General features: G+C 36.3%; 2 protein-coding genes across 4 annotated transcripts; one reads left to right on the top strand and one right to left on the bottom strand.

The window, feature by feature from the left end:
• Positions 1-1,489: 1,489 nt before the first annotated feature.
• LOC113298761 (uncharacterized protein HI_0077-like) lies at positions 1,490-2,984 on the top strand. Its single transcript, XM_026547590.1, has 4 exons — positions 1,490-1,755; positions 1,847-1,966; positions 2,046-2,276; positions 2,458-2,984. Exons 1-4 carry the CDS (start codon positions 1,585-1,587, stop codon positions 2,848-2,850), a joined length of 915 nt encoding a protein of 304 aa, XP_026403375.1. The 5' UTR covers positions 1,490-1,584; the 3' UTR covers positions 2,851-2,984.
• On the bottom strand, positions 2,912-10,169 carry LOC113298760 (dihydrolipoyllysine-residue acetyltransferase component 1 of pyruvate dehydrogenase complex, mitochondrial-like). Of its 3 annotated transcripts, none has more exons than XM_026547588.1 (24): positions 9,865-10,169; positions 9,344-9,400; positions 8,976-9,033; positions 8,869-8,893; positions 8,658-8,707; positions 8,511-8,555; positions 8,286-8,359; positions 7,858-7,927; positions 7,551-7,671; positions 7,185-7,234; positions 7,039-7,083; positions 6,837-6,910; positions 6,430-6,499; positions 5,887-6,285; positions 5,704-5,764; positions 5,572-5,616; positions 5,401-5,484; positions 4,944-5,020; positions 4,794-4,856; positions 4,473-4,543; positions 4,323-4,383; positions 3,850-3,910; positions 3,687-3,767; positions 2,912-3,330 (listed from the first exon to the last, which is right to left on the bottom strand). In XM_026547588.1, exons 1-24 carry the CDS (start codon positions 9,954-9,956, stop codon positions 3,272-3,274), a joined length of 1,893 nt encoding a protein of 630 aa, XP_026403373.1. In that variant the 5' UTR covers positions 9,957-10,169; the 3' UTR covers positions 2,912-3,271. The 3 variants fall into 3 exon arrangements, with proteins under 3 accessions (XP_026403373.1, XP_026403372.1, XP_026403374.1); XM_026547587.1 differs by having other exon boundaries at positions 8,869-8,899; XM_026547589.1 differs by lacking the exons at positions 7,039-7,083; positions 7,185-7,234; positions 7,551-7,671; positions 7,858-7,927; positions 8,286-8,359 and having other exon boundaries at positions 8,869-8,899.
• Positions 10,170-21,324: the final 11,155 nt, after the last annotated feature.

Genomic DNA, 21,324 nt, shown 5'->3' on the forward strand with positions numbered 1-21,324 from the left:
TTAATTAGGAAAAAATTTATAATGAAAAAATTAGTACGAGTAATTAGTAAAATAAACATTATTCTGAGGAATTAATAAATCGTTTATTATATCAGCAATTAGTGTGAAACACTAATTAGTTAAGCATTTATTATATTAATCATTTACTATATTTATTATAATTATATTTCCCTTAATGGGCCATTAAATATAGTTTTATGGAAGAAATTACAACGATAAATTTAGCGATAAATTTGTGTATTGGGAGAGTAAATCTCAACCATCATTTACATAGACTAACTTAGTCAAACTGTGTTTTATATTCTTGATAATTCGCAAACTTGCTAACTAGGAGGCATATTGTTGATCGGTCATGATATGCAATTGTTCATATGTACGATCTGTGTTGATCAATGAATTACAGTAAACAATTTACTTTTAGTTTAGGATTATTTCTATCATGCACTTCCACTAGCATGTGTGGAGTTATATATCTATAATACTCGATTCATCCGCTCACCCGCGGATATTAAACCCGTCCGATAATGGATTGGATGAGGATGCATTTCCCTTTTATTAATTCGGTGTGGCGCCGGTGATGCCAAATCCGCATCCAGCCATCCACCCAACAGTTGATCACCCCTACTTGAGTTCGTAGGCGGCTTAGGCCCATGACCAGGGGCGGATCTATGTAGAGATTTGGGCTGGCTTAAGCAAGCCCAAAGTCCAAAAAAACTAGGGGTGTGCAACGAACGGACGGTTACGGATTAGGGGTCACCCGCAACCAAACCGTCAAAGTTGCGGATTTGAAAAATCAAACCGTGACCGGCCCAATCACCCGCGGATTTTACATCCGCGGATCCCCGGATTGTACGGGCCGGTTGCGGATTAACGGCGGACTTGTTAGGGCAAGCCCACTAATTTTAGAGCAGAAAATGTTCCATTTCGGCCAAGCCCACTAACAGCTCTAGTATAGTCAGTCACTTGTAGCTCCAGCAAACTTTGTCTAATCAGTTTATCTCGGAAATCTAATTATAATTTCTTCACTCGGTGCTCCTTCCAAGTGACAAATCTAAGAAGTTACTTTTTCAACTGCGACTAAAGATGAATCATAAGTTTTCAAGAGCAAGAAATATATCTTAAGTTTTTCAATTTGAGTTATGGGCTTACTAGTTTTACTTTACTACCCAACGGTGCGGGTAATCCGCGGTTTTTAAAAGACAACCGCAACCGCACCGCGTGCGGATTTGAGAACTCCACCCGTGTCCGGCCCATACATCTTGCGGTCTGGGTGAAATTCGCAATTTTGCGGACGGATACGGGTCAAATCCGCGGTTACGGTTTTTATGCTCACCCCTAGAAAAACATTACATTTTGTAGTGTAATTGTGTTTGGTTATAACAAATCAAGCCCAAATATTAGGCTTAAGTCAGCCCAAGTCCAACCAGTTTGTTTTCAAGCCACCCAAACATTCATTTTCTGGTTCCGCCACTGCCCATGACCTGAACTACCAATGAAGTTGAGTTAGAATCATGAGGGGGAGAGAGAATTTTAAGAACGAGTTCTCAGCTAGGTCAGAGCGACGAGAGAAGTTTCAGTGGACTGATGGAAACACTTGTTGAAGCTGCCCTAAGAGTATTAAACACATCTGATCCAGTGGAGAAAGCGAAACTAGGAGATGCTGTGGCTACTCAATGGCTCCAAGGTTCCATTCTGGAACCCTATAATCAATCTCTTGATTTAGATGTCCCAGATCGACCAGCGAGACTCGCCAACGTAAGCATATTCAGAAAATTTGCAATTCAGTTTTCAGCTCAGTTAAGTGTTTGATGAAATGCCTCAGCGAGTTGATTAAACTGCTGTGCAGGTGAAGTTGGTGTCGCCAAGTCTCATGCCGAAGCTCGGCAAAGCTGGGAGTCTACAGAGTAGACAAGCTATAGTTCACAGTCTTGTGCACATTGAAAGCTGGGCAATTGATTTGTCTTGGGTATGATTCAAATTGTTACTGTTGCTAATGTTTATTTGATCAGATTGGAAGTAAACTTTGATTTCTGTTTGACGTGTAGGACATTATAGCTCGTTTTGGTAAGCAAGAATCAATGCCGAGAGAATTCTTCACAGATTTCGTTAAGGTGGCTCAGGACGAAGGTCATCATTTCACACTCCTTGCAGCACGTCTAGAAGAACTGGGTTCGTTCTATGGAGCCTTACCAGCTCATGACGGGCTTTGGGACTCTGCCACTTCTACTTCCAAAGATCTTTTGGCTCGTTTGGCAATCGAGCATTGCGTTCATGAGGTTTGTTTGACTTACTTGCTTGTCCCTCTTAAGGTGCTGATATCCTGCTTAAGCCTGCTTGATTCAGTATACAAAGTTGAGTTTTCAAAAACAAATTATGACTCAAAATCACTAGTACCAGCATTTTTCAAAAGCAAAAAGACCGAATATAAAATCAATTCTGACTGGCTTTCCAACCCAGGCCAGGGGACTTGATGTGCTTCCTACAACCATCTCCCGGTTCCGCAATGGAGGTGATAATCAGACGGCAGACTTGTTAGAAACTGTTGTCTACCCGGAGGAGATAACTCACTGTGCTGCTGGAGTAAAATGGTTCAAGTATCTTTGCCTGAGAGGTAAAGATCAGGTGCTCAGTACTGGCTTAAGTTCTGGAGCTGTGGAGGATAGAGAAACTGATATCCAGGAAGCAGAGCAAGAAACAGAAGAAGGTGACACCAAAATGGTGATTCAGAGGTTTCATGAAGTTGTTAGGTCTCATTTCAGGGGACCACTTAAGCCTCCTTTCAATGCAAAAGCAAGGGAAGCTGCTGGATTTGGACCTCAATGGTATGAACCTCTAGCTGTTAAAGAGTGATGACTCGAGTCTCTACAAAGTTTCAGTGCGTTGTTTACTAAATGTAACAAGATCCATATGAAAAAATTGATTTTATTGCACTAGCTTTGTTACAAAATGAGAAGAGTAATAAATTTATTTTATTGCTTATTACAGTATACCTCGTGAAACAGCAACTCTCAATTTCTTGTCAAAAAAAAAATAAACACCTTGTTTTAAGACCTGAGAAGCTCAGGAACTTCAGACATCTGCTTATGCAGTAAATGATAAAACCTTTAATAACATAATGCTGTTGGACAGAGATTACAAGCACCAAACGAATCTTTCTAGAATTGAAAGAACTTCTGAAGTGTCTGAGCTTGGAGAGACAACCCCCGTAACGTGTAGCACTCTCCCTGGAAGTTTCTTATCGTGACCTCATGGGATTTTATCTGATGTCTTATTACAAGAGAAATCTTCTAATGTCGCTGAAGTTTGAGTTCAAAGCCGAAAGGAATGAACCTGCAAACAAATAAGCAGAAATCATGTTGACGGTCCATTGCAAATTTGACTGGTATTTCAATTTTCAAATTCTTCACAATAAATGAATCAGCGGTCCTTTGTGATACGAATGTTATAGAAAGTAAACTTAGAGACCTCTGTGATGCCAATGTTATAGAAAGCAAACTTAGAGACCTAACTCAATGTTCTCCAAGCGTATTTTCATGACCTGCATATCCATTGTCATTCTAAGGGGCAGTGACTGATTTTAGTGTTCATCTCAAATATGTTCAATGCCATGAAGGGTGTGTAATATCCAAAACAAACGCTTCCCAAAAATATAAAAACAAGACGATGGAGTTTTCAATTATACATACTTCCAACTTTTCCGTCAAAAACACGATGATCTGCTGATAGTGTTACATTCATTCTTGTGACAACTGCTGGTTTTTCAATGCCTAGAACGAGAAAACACATTGTTAAAGTAAATCTCCACAGTTATCAAGTAATTTTGTAAAAAAGTACAAGAACATATCTTACCATCACTATCAATTGAAGGTTCAACAACTTTGTTACCTCTGCCAACAGCCATGATGCAAGCCTGTGAGGAAAAACAATGAGAATGTTTCGATACTGGTTTATTTTCATGTTATACTTGGAATTATGAAACCAGTGGAGTCCAAGGTCCACCATATCAACATACTAAAGTTAGTAGAAGAATCTGGAATAAGAGCTACTAAACAGTCCACAAACTAATTAAACGATTGTTTCTCCTTTATGAAGGACATGAATGAACCAGGAAGCACCATGCTTGCATCACTAGATTGTGTTAGATAAGCAGGAATGACTTTGCTAGGATCAAAATGAATATGCAGATCAACCTTAATCTCCGTCTCATGGGAAAGATAACTTCTGAATAGGAGCTCTATTTTTTACTTGGAACTGCTATGACTAGGGAAAGAAATTTGATTTTCAGTGGAGATATCAAAGTCATAGATAAATTAAGTGGGTACCTGTGGAGGGTTTATAATGGCACAAAATCTATCCACCGGGAACATTCCCAAATTTGAAATGCTGCACAAAGTTTACAAACAAGCTCAATATTTCCCCATATGGTATCCGCAGTCAGTTAATACATAAGTTGAACCGAAATGATAGGTAACCTGAATGTTCCTCCTTGAAATTCATTAGGCGTAAGTTTCCCTGCACGCGCCTTCTCTGCTAATTCTTTGACCTGAAGTTTGAAAACAGAAAGATTAATTGGGATGACGATGGAAAACAATTAACTATTAAGAATCTAAATAACTTCACTGACAAGATAGCAAAGTGATAAGCAGTAGAAAGACCAGAATATATTGCACAAAGGTGAAGTTAGAACTCTAGATAACAAGTCACATTACGAACTCAAATTATTCAACAGGTTGAAACAAAGCGAGGAACTGTAAAGTAATATAATCCTATATATTGGATGTTTCTAAAGTTACCTCGGTGGAGATTGCTGAAATAGACTTTTGATCTGCATTTCTCACAATTGGAGTCATCAACCCCTGTTCTTTAAGTCATCAGTTTACAATTTTTTACATAGCTGGTCAACAGTTTCACATTTCCCAAATGAGAAGCTGAGTGTATATTACCTTCTCTGTAGCCACAGCAATTGAAATGTCTACAGAATCACATAGAATAACTTCTTCTTTCTCAGCACTCCAGTATGCTGCCCTTGCAGGAACATGATAATATCAGCCTGAGGTTCAGCAATATGGAAAAATTCTAGTCTAGAATGATATGAACTCTCTTTGTAACAAACAAGGACCAGGTAATATCATGCAAGAAATATATAAGAAGTCGGAAGATAACCGGGAGCAGAGAGAGGAAAAAAGATAGTGTCCTTCCCATGCCTACGAACAAGAACTATACACTATGGCAGGGAACTGCTTGTAAGTTGAAAATAAGAAATACATAGTAGGTCAAAAGCTAAAAAGTGCATTCTGTGTATTTGAGCCTCTGTGGTCGACCATAGTAAAAAGTAAGCTCTCTAATACAGTTTTGAAAAGTAGGTGGACAACTGTATCGAGTTGTGGGAGAATGTTATACCATTAGCTTCGGGCACATTTCTCAGAGCAAGCGCAACAGCTTTGATGACGATATCATTAACTGAAACTTTAATGTCGTGCTTCTCTGCAAAGACAGATGAAGATATTAGCCCTTCATGGATTTACTTGAGATCCTAACCAAGTTCACAAAAGAGTACTGCTTGTAGATTACCTTTAAGATCCTTTCTAAAAGCGAGCAAGGGATCCAGTATAACATCTGATAACAACCATCAGGTATCTTAGATCATAGAAAGGATTCAGTGATAACATACATAAATAAATCTATCAGATTAAGAGGTCATACCCGAGGATAAATATAAATGCGGTGTAGTCATTTTAGATTCCAACAGCCGTTTTGCTATCACCTGTAAAACAACATGGACATAAGAGCACATATTAAAACGATCACATACGAGTTAGACAGCTTCCATGATACATTAACAGAAAACTATGGGGAAACTCAAAAAATGGTTCAGATAAAACCTGCCTTGCGGATTTGACTATTGGGAAAATCTTCATAACTATCTGAAGACCTTGACCCGGAAGATGATACTCCGGGAGTTTGTGGCAGGGACTGAGTTGATTGAGATGCTTTATCTTTTGATACATGAGAAGGTCCTGATGATCCCTTTCCAGACTTTATTGCAGCTAAAACATCCCCTTTCAGAAGGGTACCAAGAGGGCCTGATGCATGCAGCGAAGATGCATCGAGGCCAAATTCTGTAATGAGCAACTTTGCTGATGGACTAATCCTGGTAAAACCTGTTTTCTGAAGCTTTCCTTCTTTATCAACAGCTTGATGTGCTGACTTTTCCTCTTTGACCTCAGGAGTTGATGCCCCGGATAAAGTGGATGGAATTTTTTTAATGTCATCTGGATCCTCAACCTTGCAAATACTCAGTAGTTAATATACGGAACATGTTTTAACTATTGATAGAAGGTGGTGCTCCACCAGAGATGGAACAACCAATAAAAACAAACTCATTTAGCGCATTTTAACACCTTCAATTTAAAAAATCAAACTACTTACTGTAATTGCAATAGGTTGTCCCACAAGCACATCCTTTGAACCTTCTGGTACTAATATCTTAGCCAGGAACCTACAGAGGAAGTCCATCACAGAATGAGAGCCAAAAAACGGAAATAGAGCAATAACTTGAATACTCAAATGTCAAAGTGTATTCAGATTTCTAGTAAACGTGATAGTCGGTATGGAGTCCTAAGACTACAAATCACACTGTGAAGAATGGTTTGCCCAACAGAAAACAAGAGGATATATTACGATAAAAAGGTATATTCATGCGAAAAGTTTCTTGATAAAAGGTGTTCTATTCCTTAAGCGAGCTGTGTAGGAAAAAGCGCACGTCAAGGATACACTAACTATATGTACCATCTATATGTGTTCCAATATTCAAAAGAAAACATCGCCAAACTTACCCTTCCTCAAGACTTTCAAACTCGAGGGTAGCTTTGTCTGTCTCTATCTCGCACAAAATGTCACCCACTTCTATCTGGTAAATATAATAAATGATCATGAGCCCGATTAATTGAGAAAGACTTGCTGGTCTCTTAAGCAATTACAGTTGTTCTTTGATAATCCAGTAAAGCTAAACGAGATATCAAGATTTACACAGCTGACCTTATCCCCTTCTTTCTTCCTCCATTTTACAATGTTACCTTGGTTCTGCATCGCAAACATACACATAAATTGAAGGTAGCATTTCCACAATTGAAGGTAGCAATTCCACAAGTGTGCTGAAAGTGATACAAAATCGGTTTACTTACCATGGTAGGGGATAATGCTGGCATGTCAAGAACAGCATGGGGAGGAAGATCTGAAAAATAGAAAAGTGAGGAGCTTTAATAGACATTTCTAAGCCTCTATAAGAAGTGGTGAAAACTAAAAACAATAGCTCTGAAGACAGAGCAATAAGTAAGCAGATATCAAACAACAATACAAGGGCAATAGGGTTGTAAAATGATATAGCTAGAGGGAAAGAGCCGGGGTCTCTGTGTTACATGGTAAGGAATTACTTGTAAAATCCATTTTCTGCTGCTCATGGCAACAAATGAAGCGCAGACTAATTTTAGCCGACAACTATTATTATACAAAAATGGAATAAATATGGATAAAGATGAAAATTATTGTACCTGCAGTTGAAATTTGAGTTCCAACATCTTTAGTGGCTGAGGCTTCTTCTTTGGGTTCTTTCTCCTCTGAATTCCCAGATATATCACTTGGAACATTTTTAATGTCATCTGCATCCTCAACCTTGCAGACATCAACATTATAGATGTCAGATACTTGAACGATTCCACTAAATATGATCCTAGTTATAGACATAACTTAAAAGAACTAGTAGAAGACAAACCCACCAATAATCTGCAACAATTCCCAGGCAATAATGCAAGAGAAGGACACAGGAACTTTACTTGTATGAAAATTAGCAGAACTTACTGTTATGTAAATAGGCTGTCCCACAGGAACATCCTTTGAACCTTCAGGGACAAGTATCTTAGCTAGAAACCTGTATAATATGTTTAACCAGAAAAAACGGCAACACCAACTTAAATACAGCTCAAGAGTATAAACATCGAGTTAAAATTGTGCAAAAAAGATACTAGCATACAGTTATACAGTGTTTACAAACTTCCTATAATTGAAGCTCCAATACTGTGATATGCGGTATAAGAAAGTCACTACAATTGCATGGTTTCTCATATTCAAACCAAGAACTAGGAGCCTTAATAGGTCAGAGTGTGTATCAAGAATAACAACTTTTATTGTGAACAACCAAAACCACAGGGGGTCCACATTATAAAATTTAAGGTCAATCTTCCTCATATCATAATGCACAGGCACCAAACTGAATGATTTAGGCTTACCCCTCTTCTTGACTTTCAAACTCGAGGGTGGCTTTGTCTGTCTCTATCTCACAAATTACATCACCCACTTCTATCTGTTAGACCATGTGGATACAGATGAAGAGAAAGAAAACATTAATCAGATAACAAATCATGGAAGAAAATGAATTGACTTCATGGTCTAATATTGCCAAAAGCAACTGTAACACAATTGGGGGATTTATTAAAATGAAAAGGTTTCAAGACCTTATCCCCTTCTTTCTTCCTCCATTTTGCAATGTTCCCTTGGTTCTGCATAGGAATGTAAACACGGCCTCAACTTCTGAAGAAAGTTTTATGTAATTAAGAGCTGAAATAAGATGATAGAATCAATTGATTGCCAGCTTTCTTTACCATTGTAGGGGATAATGCGGGCATTGCTACAACCGCGTGTAAAGGAGCCTCTGCAATAATAGGAAACCTAACTATTAGAAATAAATCTGTTTTGCCATATGAGACAGCCACTCCCTCAGAAGTAGAAAGAGTTCAGTGAATTCTGAAGAAATAATACACCAAAACTATGTAAAGCAGAATTTTAACAGAAGTTTCATGGGAAATTTTATACCAGAAGAAAAAGATCGAGTTCCGTGCTGCAGCTGTCACAAATAGCTAAATTAAGATGAATCCAAAACTAAGACAAGAGGAACTATTATGGAGAATGAAATCACTAACCTTGAGCATCGAAGAACTCCGACAAATACCACTCGGCCTTGGTAAGGACGAAACAGGCCTAAAAGTACAGATGTGCCAACAGCGTGTCAGACAAAGTGCACAAGCATAAAAAGACGAAGTTACGGAGCCATGTGCATATGTGTGCAAATGAGTTGAGACGCGATAATTATCAGAGAGCACTGAGCTTAGATGATAACTACTAGTTAGTGTTTTGTATCTATAAAAGAAACAGTGAATACAACTCTGAAAGTACACAGTATCCTCAAATTTCTTATATATAAGACAGTGACATTCATCAGGTTCTTGATGTCTTAACAGACTATCCATCCGGAGACCATACAACATAGAGATTTTCAAATACCACTAACCTCAATGAAGTGCCATTACCAATGCCCTCTACTAAAACATCCTTCTCAGTGACCAAGCTGCACAAAAAGTCAAGAAAAAAAAAGAAACCAATCAAAAACTACATTACATTAAGTGGTCAAACTTCAAAGTTCATAAAATGCAAAAACAGGCTAATGTAAATTAAACAAGCAAAGTAAATTTCCCTTGCTATTTCTAAAATCTTCATTAAACTCGATCTAAACAGAAATGAAAAGCATAATGTATAGCACCCTCAATGGTGAATTAAACAAAAACAAACGAATTGGGGATGCATTCATTCCAGCTATTCCTTCAATTACCACCAATAATACCCCTTACGAAACATTTAATCAATAAAAACTTAACAATTTTTGTTCATATTAGGGTGAAAAGCATTCAGCTGAAATATGTTGTTCATCGCAAACTGTTATTATTAACTTGTTTGTATCATTTGAAGTTCACCAATTCAAATAATATCTACTTTATCATGTTTAAGAGAATTCAACGGGAGAGAGGGTAATACCGTGAGAGGGATCTGCAAGTAGTAAGAGAACGAGAACGGATAATCGAAGGTGCACGAGATATGACCAGACGACGAACCTGAGAGATCGCCATTAGAAAGAAAAAGAGAGGGATAGAAAAAGAAAAAGAGGATTCTCAATTCGGAGTCAGACTCCGCCAAATTATTCTACTACTAGTGCAACTTTCATAAGGAAAGATCGATCGTATTTTCTGCGTAATCGTGAAAAATGGGTTTAATTCAGCCCTGCTTTATTTCTCTCTACTTTTCCGGCTGACTCCACCAAAATAAACAAGGAAATAAAAATATTTCTCTACAAAGTCCAAACACATTTTTGCACTGGCTTTTGGGCCTCAACAAAAACCATCACCACTTTCTGGTTACTAACCTAAAGTGTGGTGAGTTGTACATGAATCCGATGGTCAGCAATTGGCCAATATGCCTGCCCAAAGTACGACCTGTTTGGATAAATGATAATCGGCATGCTTGAATTACTACGAGTACAGCCGAAAATCACATTTAGGTTAGCTTTTAATCTAGGTTGTGGATGTCCGTAACCTAATGGTTAATGCTTGTCATGTTTAATAACAATCAATCCATCATCAGGTTAAGTATCGCGACACAATCCAACCATATTATTCCTTTATCAGATCTTAGTTAACGAGAATCTCATGAATAACCTCACGCAATCATTATAATTCCAAAACCATCGTGTTGTCCCCAAAATTTTAAGGCCAAAAGGTTTACGTCTGATATGGAAGAACAATCCCAGTATACAATTCCTGTTACGCCTATTCTGTGTAAATGATCTCGAATTTCTGGGATCACTGCGAGATACATTTAATGTTGCTGATTCAACTGAAGTAACAGATGAAGAGTTGATATCTTGGATGTTTTTCTCTTGACTAACAAGATTATAAAACTTAGCAGCAGAGCATATGTTTCATCAATAAGATCTGGCTTCTCAGTGAAGCAAATCGATCGTGCAGTCCCTGAAGAGACTTCATGGACCTGTCTTGATTGTGATTATCCATAAAACTCTTGCCTACTCCACAGGTACATGGTTCAGGTGGTGGGAGTGAATCCAATTGATCCCAAATAGATTTGAGACGAGTGAAATACATTGTGAAACTTGAGTTGTCTTGTTTAAGTGAAGAAATGGATTGTTTCAAAACATACAACTTATGAACATTGGTATGAGAAAAACACACTTTGAGACCCCAACCATATATCACGAATTGAAGGAAAAATACATTATACTTGGTTGGATTTTTTTGATCAACAGAGTTGGATATCCAACTGCCAGCCAAATCATCACATTGTGTCCAATCAGGGATATTTGATTCATCTGTTGGTTTATTGACTTTACCATCGATATAGCTTAGCTTTGGCACTTAGGGTTTTAGTCATGCCCCTTGCCCATGTACGATAGTTGTCACTGGTGAGCAAAGGAGTGAAGATCACAATAATAGGATTATCAGCAGGATGAACATAATAAGGACTGGTTGTAGGAATACATGAATCCTTGTTAGAAGCATTAATGCTGGGAGATGTCATTGAAGGGGGTTGCTCGCCTTCGATAGTTATGAAGAAATAATCTAATCTAGCTCTGATACCATAAAGAAATTTTGATATTGAATCTTGTTTTCTCTCACAACTATGTAGGGTTAAGTTTCATTGATTCATATTTTTATTAAATAAATGTTTACAGAAGTTTACAAAGATAGGGACAGAATAACAAAGGGAGTAAAAGAATAGGATAAAACAAAAGAATGAGAAGATTAAACCTAACTAGTTATAAGGTAGGAAGACTAAACTAGTTACAATAAAACTAAACTAGATACAACAACTTAATTTGTTTAGTAGTTTATCAGTTGACCGGATAAACTTAATAGCCTGTCTCTGGACACCCATGGTTTTACACTAAAATCTATAATCCATCACACCCATATGTGAGAAAGGACTTCTGGCACGACTTCCCAACAATTTTTCCCAACACCGTCACCAACACATCTTGGATACTGTTAGGAGATTTTAATGAGGTTATGGATCAATCATAAAAAAAGAGTTTGACATGTAACTTATGGCAGACTCAACCGTTCCTCAATATGATGGATCAAATGAGATTCATTGATTTGGGATTTTGAGGGGATCCATTCATCTAGAAAAAAAAACAGCAAGGGAAGGATAACATTATGGAATGACTAGATCGACTTATTGTCACATAACATTGGCGAACCACCCATATACATACAGGTGTTACTCATCTTCCATGGATAGCATCCGATCATGCTCCAATCTTACTTCAGACAAAGAAATTGATCGGAAAGGAACCAAGAACTATAAATTTGAACATCTTTGGATTGCTCATCCATAGCTTCAACAGGTGGTTGACTCAACCTGGATCCAACATCATGACATGGAGCCTTCATTGTACCTTTACTAAATCTCATTACAACAAGCCAAATTCTTACTGAATAGAACATAAAACTATCAGATGCCTTTCTATAATGATCAAGAAATCAACGACCCAAATAAAATTAGCACGACATAATGTGCTACTCGAAGCGAAAGTAACTTGATATACTGGTTATTTCAGGAAAAATAAATCGGACTGCTTCAGTGTCATGCAACTTATTGGCAACAAAAATATGGCATTCAGCGGTTGCAGTGGGTGACAACAACGTCACTTTCTTCCACATGAAGGAAATTATACATCACGGACGCAACAACATATTTTTTTTTACAATATTAGCTAAACAATTGGGTCAATAGTAAAGATGTTATTTTCCAGCTCATGATCCACCACTACGCTGAGCAATATACGACAACAAATATAAGGATGGACAAATATTTATTTATAGCAATCACTCTTAGATTAACATCGTGACAGTGTACCATGCTTGCAAAAAAAACCGACTCTAACAAAAATCAAACACGATCTTTTCTTTATTGGTTTTGAACGTGCATCAATCCCGGATAGCTATACAAGTAAGTTTTTTGGAAAACTACCCATATACAACTGCTAGCTACGGTCTGCAATTCTTTCAGTTCCCTTAATGTTCACCTCCTCTTAAACTACAAAAATCTTATGTTAGTACCAAAAATGTATCATCGGTGAAAACCATCCAATTCATATTTATGGGATTTTGCAATGTCACTTAATTATAAAATCATTGTCGAAAAATTCAAGTCAATCGCATTCGACCACTTCTTTCATTTTTGATAAGCCCATATCAGGGTGTTATTGTACCTCAACTATAAATGATAATATAACAAATAACAAATGATGGAGAGCTTTTCCATCATATCAAATCATCAACTCTCGCCAATGATCCAAAATTAGCTCTTAGGCTAGATACTCAAAAGGATTAATCAAAAAAAAAAAATTTACCAAGCTAGGATTCCGGCCATTTTTGTAGATTATATCATCCTTTGCATCTCAACACTTACCTACTCGATTAACATTAATGGCACGCCACATATGTATATCACTTCGGCTAGGGGTATTTGGCAAGTGGACTCGTTATCATCCTACATATATTTATTATATGTACTGAAGTTTTTTAGACAAACTCGGGAAATTTAGAAAGTTAGAAGCTTATAGGGCACGAGATTCACACGTCATACAAATCTCCATCGAATTTACATTTGATGTATGCATATGACCTCCTCATCCCTTATAAGGCATCTGCGGAAAGTAATTATCATCTCAAACATTTTCTTCATTCCTGTAGTACCTCAACGGTCAGCTAATTAACATAAAAAAATACATAATTATACACCATCCAGGATTGGAGCAGCATGAAATGGAGAAACTTCATAAACTTTTCAGCATGCCAACCGCTTCCATCCCACCCCCTCATCCCACATATACCCGAGAGTTCACTTTAAGCAGATAAGAACATCTCGTCACATATTTGAACCTTAAATTCAACGGTTGAATGAAAAATGAAAGGTTGGATGGCGAAATGCTTCCAGCAGTGAGGTTAATTCTTATCAACACTTCTCTCACACATGATTCTAACCACCTTATGCAAACACAACTTATCCTCATCCACGTTCTTAAACAGATAGATCGTGTCACCGGAAACCTTTTCTATAGGCATGACTTTTCAGTTAGAAAACTTCACACCTTAGGTTGGGATAAATTAATCGAACCCAAAAGTGAATGAGGGTTAGGCATTAGGAAAAGTAACGCTCATAACTAGGCCTTTCAATGAAAAGAGTCTAGAGTATGAGCAACCTAATTTTATCTGGGCTAGCCTTAGTGAATAAAAATATCTTACATAACAACCATTTTCTAAGACTCAATATCCAACCCATCATCATCCAGTCCACAATAAAAGCAATTAGTATCCATCACATTAATTACTAATAAACATATCTCTCATCATATCGGGAATGGTTTGACAACCCTATCTAAGTAACTCAATCATGCAGTTTACCAACCTTGATCTTGCACAATATTACCTTATCCAGACAGTGGGGACGTCATATATCATATTTTTTGTAATTGAATGCATGACTAAATCGAACAGCAGATCACTGGCATCAACGCCCCCCACCCCCCACCCACCCTCCAATCAATTTCTTGTGGATTTACCATGTCTTCCAAACATATATCCTTTTATATGGAAAGTAATTAACGATGGTCTATCGACCTTCGCTATTTTAAACCGTATCCATATCATTAACTCCTACCTATGCGCTAAATGTGATACCGATCCAAAAACGGCTGTTCACATACTCTTTCAGTGTAAAATTGCAGCTACTGCTAACACACCCTTCTCAGTCGCCTATCAAATCAACCAAATACCTTCATATTTATTCACCCATTCTAACTCCCCAAACAACAATCCAACTACTTATACAAGCAAAAACCCCTACTTCAACCATTACCTCAATCGAATTTCTTTTTTGCTCATTGTGGATAGTCAGAAATGAATTAATTGATATATCGCCACAAGAAATCAAACCTAGATAACGTTTTATCAAATGACGCTCAAATTTCAACAGGAGTTTAGGTAACAACAACTCTTTTATCAGGTGTAACGAAACAGTCGTAGCCCCTGTGTTTGATGGCTTACTTATGAAATTATGGGGGTCTAACAACCACACCCAACAATTCGTTTGGCAGTATGAGAGGACTTACTCCAATACACTTTCTAGAGAATAAACTAGACAGTCCGAATCATTATAGATTAAAGTATATCAAAGAGTATAATATCTCTAACTCTTAATTCAATCCGCAATTAGCAAATTAAATCTGCGAGTCTGATTGAATATAAGAGGAGTTACTTGAACGGTACGAAAGACCAATATTCAAGTGTCAATCAATGTAAATCAACAACCAAAGGTTGGATATTCTAATTGATTGATCTTAACGCATAACCTGTGATATTTCAATTATATAACAAAATATAACGCGGAAAAGAAATAACACAGACACCGGAATTTTGTTAACGAGAAAACCCCAGTTGCAGAAAAACTCCGGGACCTAGTCCAGATTGAACACCACACTGTATTAAGCCGCTACAGACACTAGCCTACTACTAATTAACTTCGGAATGGACTGTATTTGAACCCTAATCAATCTCACGCTGATTCAAGATACAGTTGTGTTCCCTACGTCTCTTATCCCAACAGGATACTACGCACTTGATTTCCTCAGTTAATCTCACCCACAACTAAGAGTTGCTACGAACCAAAGTCGAAGACTTGATAGACAAATCTGTCTCACACAGAAAAGTCTATAGGATTGAATAAATATGTCTCCCACAAAAATACCCAAGAGTTTTTGTTCCGTCTTTTGATAAATCAAGGTGAACAGGAACCAATTGATAAACCGAACTTATATTCCCGAAGAACAGCCTAGTATTATCAATCACCTTACAATAAACTTAATCGACTAGCGAAACAAGTTATTGTGGAATCACAAACGATGAGACGAAGTTTGTTCGTGATTACTTTTCTATCTTGCCTATGGGAGATATAAAATCTCGAGCCAATTATTTCAATTGCACTCAACATGATAGAAACAACAAGATCAGATCACACAACTACAAAGATAATAGTTGGGTCTGGCTTCACAATCCAAATGAAGTCTTCAAGTCATTAACCTACAGGGTCTCGAGAAGAAACCTAAGGTTAAAGGAGAATCGACTCTAGTGATGCAACTAGTAGCACACAGGAGGTTTGGGGATTAGGTTTCCCAGTTGCTAGAGTTCTCCTTTATATAGTTTTCAAATCAGGGTTTGCAATCTAAGTTACCTTGGTAACAAAGCATTCAATATTCACCGTTAGATGAAAAACCTGATTCAACCAAGCTAATATCTTTCAACTGTTATATCGAACTTAGCTTGTTACACACAAATAAAATGTATCCTCATTTAGGTTTATGTAACCGTACCTAAACGTGTACACCATGTTGGTTCATAAATAGTTAACCGAGGTTAGCCATATGATTACTCTCATACTCAACCTTATTCTTCTTAACCGTAACTAGTTCAAATGACTCAAATGAAACTAGTTATTGTTCAATTGTTTAGAAAACACAATTGAAATCAGATCGGTTTAATTCACTTGAATCAATCATGAACATTATATCCACGGTTTGCAAAGATTGCATTCCTTATGATTTAAATGTTTAAGTTCATGGACTTGACCGATTTGACAAAGTAACCAGCTTAAGTATGCGTACGGGTATGCGTACTTAAGCAATTGGTTTTGAGTTTGTAAAGTTTCCAGACTCAGCAGAAATTTTCGGTTCAAAAACATCCGCCAGTATGCGTACAGGTACGCGTACTTAAGGTGACTAGTTAAGAGTTTTTCCAACACCAAACTCAGCAGAAATTCTCGGTTCGAGAACTTCCGCCAGTATGCATACGGTCACGCATACTTAACATGTCTCCTTCACCAATTCCGTATACATACATATGCATACTCTTGGATCCCGGTTTATGGACTTATACACTAATGTGCGAACACACTATATATGCTTATATCCAAAGATGGTTACATCATCAACTCTTTATTTGAATCATTGAAACATTCTTCTATAATGTCAATAGACGTTTTCACATACTATTAGCATCAAAGCAATTTTCAAGATATTGAAATAATCATTATTGAAACCTTCCAAGTCTTACACCAAATGATTGTATCACACAAACCATGTAAAATATTACTCGGCAATTTTCTCATGATATAAGATGAACTTGGTCGAAGCTAAAGCTTACCAACACATATTTCGAGAAATATGTAAGCGAAATATACTCGGCTCGAAATCTCAAATGTGTATAGAGAAAACTATATCGTAACACGACTTATGTCTCAATATAGGAGATAGTAGAAATATACTTTCCAAGTGATACATAAGTTCAAGTCTCCACATACCTTTCGTCAAAGAAGTTTCACAAGTTCCCCTTACTAGCTCTTCGTCTTCAAGAGATGAACGTCGAGAGATTTAAGCTCAATTACACTATCTATGTCCTAGTCCGAGACATCTACAAATAGGCTAAAAATCAAGAATTATAGTTTTGATCACTAGCATTGACAAACATTCTTGAGATACCAACGCATGCGAGTTTGACCGAGCAACGTCTAACAACTTCCACCGATGTTGTGACTCTTTTAATATTATGTAATTTCAGTAATTGCAAAACATGTCACCCTTCATTAAATGTTAAATACGGGTTACCCGTAATTAGCAGTAATCTTTTACTAAATAACCTTTTATCTTATTAATTACTCTTATTTTGAAAATTTAGTTGTTAAATTTCCGAAGTTGCAGCCTTGATTGAAAAGCTTCCTCCTTCATGGAAAGAGTTTAAGAATTATCTTAAACACAAGAACAAAGAGATGAAGTTGTAGATCTGATTTTCAAATTGCATGTGGAAGAAGAGAGCTGAAATGCAGAGAGAAAAATGAGAAAACTTCTAAAAGTTCCGAAGTTAACATGGTTGAGGAAGGCAACAACAATAAGAAAAGGAAAGGGAATAACAAGGACATCAAATGAAAGAAAATTAAATTTGTCGGTGAGAAATATACATGTAGAAAGAAGGCACATTATGCTTGGGACTGCCGTTCTAATAATGACAAGGTAAGCAAGAAGAAAAAGAATAAATCTTAAGCATCAGATGATGAACAAGAACTTAACAAGAACTTAACATGGTCGTAACGCTTAATGAAAATTTTCAGATCTTAGATTTTGATATCCCAAAAGTTTTTGTTGTTTCTGAAATTAACTTGGTAAGTAATCCTAATGAATGGTGGGTTGATATCGATGCCACCAGACATGTATTCTCTAACCAGAATTGTCTCACCACCTATACAAAGACTAAAAATGCAAAGTCGATGCTTATGAGCAACTTTGCGACCGCAAAAGTTAAAGGTATGGGAACAATGGTGCTAAAGTTCACATATGGCAAGACACTTACATTAACTAATGTAATGCATGTCCCTAACATGGAGCAAATTTTAATTTCTGGTGTTTTGTTTATTAGAAATGGATTCAAACTAGTACTTGAACCAAATCACTTTGTAATATCCAAGAGTGACAGCAGGTCGGTTACAAAATTAAATAAAGTCGCTTCTTATGTGTATCTTGTTAACTCTTATTCTGTTTGGCATGAAAGATTAAGCCATGTTCATTACAGTTCTCTAATGAAACTTATGAGAATGAAACTGTTTCCCAAGTTTGATATAGACTCGACTTCAAGATGTGAAGTTTGTGTAGAATCTAAATTCACTCTATAATTAAGTTTACAAGGATACAAAACCATTAGATATACATAGACTTTAGTGTCTGCATTAGACTTTAGGGTATTACTCTGCATTTTTATACAATTTCTTTCATGTGGGGGACTAAAGGAAATATGGCGCTGAGCTAGCTGCCAAGCCTGTGGTGAATTAAAATTGGGTTATCTAAAAAAGAAACTTTAGTTTGTGAAACAACTTTCGAACGAATGGCTACTGTCCAAAAAGGTTGCAACCTTATGGAACATATGCAAACAAGAGCAATAATTTTTGGATAATAACTGAATGTCATCCAATGGTCAAGATCAGATATATCATAATCGTCGGTCTGTTTCAAATTGGATATAACTCCAATTCGTTTCTTTCATTAGAACACAAAAGGAGAAAGCAATAAATAAGAAACTAAACAAGCATCGTTGTCGAGAGTTGCTACTATATTGGTTGTAATCGTTTTGTTTTCCAAAAAAAACTAGTTTACATGGGTTCGTCCCTGGTTAGATGGGGGAAACAAGAAGCCACTAAAGCTGGTTAATGAAAAAACCTTATTTTCACCTTGTTCTTATTTTTGACAACATCTTTTTTCTTTTTAATCTCTTATAAGATTTTTTTTTATCGTCACATTGTGCTTCATGAACAAACAATAATACTTTTTAAAATCGGTAATGAACATGCAACCATCCTCATGAGTAGATAATGTTGTTTTTATTGATATTCATGTAGCTAATCTCTCCGGTACAGTGTATTGGCTTAGCTAAAACGAAAACTTTTTTTTTATCACACATGGTGATTCGTGATCAATAAAATAAATCCAATTATCACATTGTCTTAAAGTCAGTAATAGGTTTCTTTTGTGTGTTTTGTATATGTTTGTGTGTGTTTTTTGTTGTTTACAGATATAATGTTGCTACATGCAGTTAGCTCTAATGATTACTGATCTTGCAGTTATCACGATTTATAAATAAAATTATCACCTCATTCATGCAACTATCATGATTAATAAAAAAAATTATCACCTATTCATGTTGATTATTTATGTGTGATCTTGTTTGTTTTCATGAGTACGGGTTCTGTGTGATTTGGTAAGTTTGTAATAATCAAAAAATGATTGGTTAGTTTATCATAATCTTATTCCTTGCTATGCAGTTGTTTGATATAAAGACTCAGTGGTTTTTTTGTTTTTCCCTAACCAAATTGGATACATACATGATGGCAAAGATACATGATATGGAAGCCGTTTCAAGTGGATCTAATTACGAAGCTGATTTCGAAAGGCCGGAAAAAAGTGAAAAACTAAAGTCCTAATTTCCTCCAAATAACATTCTAAAAAGTAAAAAAATAAGTATTTTATCGATATTCTTGTTATGATAGATGTTGTTAGCAATATTAAATAACGTGTTAAAGGTAATTTCACATATTATTATAGTGAATGATGTAGTCATTATCTTTTATAATCTTGTAAAATAACATTTACCACGTGAAAGCATTAATATGGTTGATTGTTTTTCTCTACTGTAGATATTACAAGGCCGTTTATAGGAAATTTTGTGATCTTGCATGACTTTTTCATAATCTAACAAAAGGATGCATTGTGATCGTACTTTGAGGGAAGAGTTCTCCAACACTTGCATGTTTTGTTAGCTTTTGACAAGACTTTGTTCATTTTTCAACTTCTATTTCTCTGATATTTTGTTTGGAGATTACTGGAAAATGATGGTGTTGATACACTATTAGTCTTGGGATCGCATGTTCAACTTCTTGTCATAATAATTTTCGAGATAGCGAATTATTATAATATTATGCATGTGAAAGCTCGATTACAAGAAAAATAAGCAGAATGTCAAATCAGGGTAACCAAGATATTGAAAAATACTCAAAATATGCTTTCGTGGAGCCAGAAGCATTTGTAAGCATTTTTTATGATTGCACTGATACGATGGAAAATTCGAATGGTTAGAACACCAATTGGCGATAAAAAATTAAAAATTCAAATGGTTAGAACACTAATTTGCATGTGGAGTTGTGTGTGATAATTGTAACTTCAAACAGTTAAACCTCGATTTAGAGTCGATTTATTGTCATGTGCTCATATGAGCATTTAGTATTGCGCCTCTTTATGTCTACTGCTGTATTTATGTAGTTTTTCTATACGTCGTTTTTCTTTCATGCTTATTTGATTATTTGTTGTTGCTTATATTAAGTTAATGTAACGAACTATGTAGTGGTATAATGTATGTGTGAATAATTAACTTGGAAACTGTTTTATTCTCTTTTATAATAATCTCACAATATAGGCTCATGTGCAATCAAGAAATGCAGCTGGTGTTCAAGAACATGTTTATAACTTCATCCTAAATATCTCAGACGGTGTGTAGATTTATTCATATAAATATTTAAGGGCTTAGCATGATCACGCTAGACACTTTTCCACTTCAACTTCTTTGATCATTATCATAAACACTACAAACTCCTTCGCTAATGATATCACAAGAGATGTTTACAAGGAAAATGCGAAATGATGATGTGTGCATGTAATTTTCCAAAGAAGATTTAAAAGATGTCTTACAGAAGATACAGTGTAACTAGTGTAAGATAGGGATCATGGAAATATTAGTGTAAATTAAGGTTAATATTCCATTGTGTATTTAATAACTGTGATATTTTAATTGACATTATTATTTATAAGTGTTTATACCAGTCAGCAAT

Source organism: Papaver somniferum, chromosome 7, assembly GCF_003573695.1.
Source record: "Papaver somniferum cultivar HN1 chromosome 7, ASM357369v1, whole genome shotgun sequence".
NCBI classification, from domain to species: Eukaryota; Viridiplantae; Streptophyta; class Magnoliopsida; order Ranunculales; family Papaveraceae; genus Papaver; species Papaver somniferum.

Bases quoted from the DNA above. Each gene is read 5' to 3' on its own strand.
- LOC113298761 (XM_026547590.1), top strand. From the start codon at position 1,585: ATGGAAACACTTGTTGAAGCTGCCCTAAGAGTATTAAACACATCTGAT. The intron at 1,756-1,846 runs GTAAGCATATTC...ACTGCTGTGCAG, and splicing joins GACCAGCGAGACTCGCCAAC to GTGAAGTTGGTGTCGCCAAG. The intron at 1,967-2,045 runs GTATGATTCAAA...TTTGACGTGTAG, and splicing joins GGGCAATTGATTTGTCTTGG to GACATTATAGCTCGTTTTGG.
- LOC113298760 (XM_026547587.1), bottom strand. From the start codon at position 9,956: ATGGCGATCTCTCAGGTTCGTCGTCTGGTCATATCTCGTGCACCTTCG. The intron at 8,556-8,657 runs GTAAAGAAAGCT...ATTCCTATGCAG, and splicing joins CCGCATTATCCCCTACAATG to AACCAAGGGAACATTGCAAA. The intron at 4,384-4,472 runs GTTACCTATCAT...AACTTTGTGCAG, and splicing joins TTTCAAGGAGGAACATTCAG to CATTTCAAATTTGGGAATGT.